This window comes from Rosa chinensis, chromosome 5 (genome assembly GCF_002994745.2).
Source record: "Rosa chinensis cultivar Old Blush chromosome 5, RchiOBHm-V2, whole genome shotgun sequence".
Lineage (NCBI taxonomy): Eukaryota > Viridiplantae > Streptophyta > Magnoliopsida > Rosales > Rosaceae > Rosa > Rosa chinensis.
This window is the reverse complement of record NC_037092.1, coordinates 30,440,132-30,444,337: the sequence shown is the minus strand read 5'-3', so window position 1 is coordinate 30,444,337 and position 4,206 is coordinate 30,440,132. Positions and strand designations below refer to the sequence as shown.

At 36.0% G+C, this 4,206-nt stretch overlaps 1 protein-coding gene across 1 annotated transcript; it reads right to left on the bottom strand.

Moving 5' to 3' along the window:
• Nucleotides 1-1,715: 1,715 nt before the first annotated feature.
• Nucleotides 1,716-3,960, bottom strand: LOC112167939. Its single transcript, XM_024305046.2, has 3 exons — nt 3,453-3,960; nt 2,757-3,062; nt 1,716-2,651 (listed from the first exon to the last, which is right to left on the bottom strand). Exons 1-3 carry the CDS (start codon nt 3,750-3,752, stop codon nt 1,977-1,979), a joined length of 1,281 nt encoding a protein of 426 aa, XP_024160814.1. The 5' UTR covers nt 3,753-3,960; the 3' UTR covers nt 1,716-1,976.
• Between the last annotated feature and the right edge of the window lie 246 nt (nt 3,961-4,206).

The window sequence follows — 4,206 nt, the reverse complement described above, 5'->3', positions numbered from 1 at the left end:
TTCCTGGACATATTTTTTCTGATATTTATAACAAAATCCACGATCATGAGCAGATAATTCAAGATATGTTTATGGAATATTCAGAATCACTGAATATGAAAGAATTTAACATCCCAAAACTCAGTTTCATCATAAATCATGATGACTAGGAATTAGCAGCAGTTGAATGAGGAATAGTTAACCAGATTATTTTCCAAAGCTTAAATACTGATGAAATAAAAAAATTTCCTCAATTCATTAAAATAATGGTATATCACGTAGCCAAAAGCTACAGGCTCTCTAAATATTTAACCTTCAGCATTGTAAGTACAATTGGATGGAGAGAAAAAGAAAAGTTCTTCCAACCATACCAAATATGGTTGTTGACAGAGACAAAGGATCATCAAGTTAACCAAGCTATGGTCCCCAATGAAGAAGTTAATAGGGTAATCAGCACCCTAAATTTAGAGCACTACGCAACTAAATGTGGAGCTCAACTAAAGCAAGTTGAAGAAGAGGTCAGACAAAGTAATCTGCTTAAACTGACTGATGGAAAAAGAATTTTTGTCACCCATATGGCAAGCAGCTATCGGCCAACTCCTGAACAACAGAAGGAGGCTGAAGACCTGTTGGCTACCATAGCCACAGATGTTACACAATTAGACATCCCAATAATGCTGGCACATGAGATTGAAGAACTAGAATATCTATAGTGCCTAGACGAAGCCAATTCCAGCTCAAACCAGAGTTTGGGATTAGATGACGTGGGCTACCACAATCTGGAAAACGTTATGGAAGCATAGTGGGACCCACAGATCAATACCGACAGAAACGACAACAAGATAAAAAGTCTACAGTCGCTTCGAAGGCGGTAGAGGTTTGTAGATATTGTATAGGTGTCACTGTAAAGGTTTGTAGATATTGTATAGGTGTCACTAAAGAGGTTTGTAGATATTGTATAAGTGTCACTGTAAAGGTTTGTAGATATTGTATAGGTGTCACTGTAACCTAACCAGGGTTAGTGACTTGATAATTTGTAACTATAGTTAGGTTATTTTTGTTAACCATAGTTACTTCTCAATTGTATATATAGGAGTGATGTTGTAAGTTGGGGGACACGGTCCCTTCACATCAATACTTCCCCTTGTAATCATTTCATTGTCTAAACTCTTGTAAACATTTCTGCTATATAAATAAAATTTTCTCCTTTTGACTGTTTAGACAATAAGATTATGTATTCCATATGTTGTGAAAACTTGCTCTCTTATTTCAACTATAGCATTAATATGTTGTCAGAAGATGAAACAACATCTTCAGAGTCACAAGAAGATGAAAATAAAATAAATACTATATATATATATATGACCTGCTGCAAAAAGAAAGAGCTGCATACGTGTAAGAATCAGCTTGCTGCCATCTCGATCAATCAATGATATTACTTGCCCTTGTACACAACCATTTCACTGGGAGGCTTTATATATGAAAACCATATAGATTTAGTAGTGAGCTTTCTAGTTTTGCACTAGGAAGCTGTATATTTTCAATTACAACGTACTTTACAAGTCAAATGTATAAAATTGCGATTCTTCTCCATCTTCTTGGAATCCACATGTTCTTCATTAGGATTTTTATTTGTAGTTTAATTCTCCAATTCTAATTTTGTAAATGAGAAAGAAAATAAAACTTTAGAACAAAATTAATGGAAATTATTCTTAGTCAAACAATATACATACAGAGAGATCACTCTTCATATTATTATATAAGAAACTTACAAGTTACAACAACTGAGAGACTAGCTTGTCTCGAATGAGTCCAAGCTAGCTCTCCAGAATCCTACATATATATAAACAAATTTGAAGAAAAGTCCCCTTACAATTAACCAAAAAAATTGTCACTCGGGTTTAATCACAGCAAAAACCACATAGAGTAATTAACAAACCAATTACACAAACAAAAACAAATTTAACGACCAAAACAAAGTAAACTTAATTAATTAGTTACTGACTCTGAAAAATTCGAGTTCGAGTTCGAGCAGTCCCCCCTAGCATTCCTCCACCCATAGTGACTTTCTTATTCTCAACCACCTTGTTTGTTGATGAGTTATGATATCCGAAACTCCAAAGAGGTACACAAACAAGCCACATTGAAGTGCACAATATGGCACAAAGCTTACCATAAAAAATCAACCCCACTAGACTCATTAGTAGGAAGCAAAGACCCGAAGCTGAACGATAACACCCTCCTTTCTTATTGTTCTTTCCAGTGTCAGTCACATCATCATTAAAATGTGCATGTTGCTCTTCTTTCAAACCACTCGAATTAATGGATTCCAACGACATCTTGTTTCTCGAATTGGACTTCAAATGGTTGGAGTTTGATCGAATTTTGTCGGACAAGTTCCTCAAATTGGCTTTTAGATTGCTTGATGAGATTGATCGGAAAGATTTGATTCGCTCGGATAAAGACCTCGAGTGTGACGTGGAGCGTGACACTGTTGATGAACTTGATGTAGAGTTCAATAAAGATGAAGTGAAGACAGAAGAGTTAGTTAACGAAGACGCAGACTTTCCCAGGTCATGATTATCTTCCTCGAACGATTCTCCAGTGCTAGACCTTAAACTCGTATTTGATTCGTATTTTTTCCCCAACTTTCTTGCTTGAATCTTCCTAGCCTGCCGTTAGCATTATAGTAATTATTGTTCGATAACAATTCCATGCATTGACCCAAAGATGAAAATCTACACTTCTATATATTTTGGCAAAAAAGAAACACTAACCAGTGATGTCTCGAACAAGACGGCCTTTAAAATGTGAGACAATCTACGTCGTCCTTTGTTGATCCATTGATCTTGACATTTTTCTTCATTTTTAAGCCACGATGAAGGCATCGTCGGAAAGACAACCTCTTCCTTCTCTTTGACGTAAGTGAAAACGGTCTTACCCCCTGAAGTTGTTTTGGTGATCATTTTTGGGACATCTTCGTGATCTGACCATTCTTGAGTGTGCCTTGAAGTAATTGAACTCTCCTTTGTTGGAATATTTGCAAAACTGCTGTCCGATTTCTTTTGTTGAATCTTCTTGACCTAGTAATATATAGGACATGCATGCTATTAATAGAAAGGAAGAATCGGTACTGCCATGATATTGACCACATTAATTTCAAAAAAGAAAAAGAAAAAAATTAAGACCCCATTGAAACAAGCTTGACCCGTAAAATGAGATTCTATTTTGATTTTTAATTTGTTTTATATTTGAAATTATTAAAATGAAAAATTACAGAACAGACATGCATGCATTACAAAAAGACAAAGATGGAGATTCAAGAAGAAGAAGAATTTTACGAAAATTCTAAAAAATTCTGCCATGGTTTTGACTACTTCTATCGGTTTCAATGGAGCATGACATATCGGGAAGCGAGTAAAGATTTAAAAATGTGAAATGATAATGAAGAAGAAGAAGAAGAAGAAACTTACCAATAACATCTTGAACAAAATTGCTTTCAAAACATGAAAGAATCCATGCCGTTCTGGCTTCCTTTGTTGATTGTTGCATTTTCCTACATCCAAATCACTATCCGATGTCGCCATGGATGACGAAACCACCGGCACGGGCATCGGCACCACACACGGAAACACTACATCGTCTCTTTGAAAGCATAGGAAGAACTTGACAGCGCTCGACTTCTTTTTCTTTTGCCTCACTTGGGCCTTTGCAGGACATCCATGGGCAGTGCACGCAAGAGGAAGGGTGGCGGTGTCCTTTTCGAAATCCATGGCGAAGTTTGCATGGAGTCAGAGGATTAGTATTCGTTATCCGAGAAAGTTGGGGTTTGAGAATCTGAGATAGAAAGGTTGAGAGAGATTTTGTTCTTCTTCTCCTCCCAAATAGTTTTGATTTTTGATGAAGTCGGTGGATTTGTAACTTGCAAAAGATTTTCATTGGATGGACATGTCGCGCTACGTACTTCTTTGGCTCCGTCAATTTGAAATGAAATTATAAATGAGTGTACAAAAATAAAAAAGGAGTACGGAATTGCCAACACAACGCAAGTGCTTAATTTTGGATTGAAACTGAAGAGACTATTTTTGAACCTATATGGATTAGGTGGTTTTCTGTTTTTAGGTCTAGTTTCCTCGTCCAAAATTATCCAAAAACAATAATAGAGTGATCCATCGTATTTTTTTTGTTCTTGGATTGAGTTCCCAAACTTCATCTTTCACTTATTTC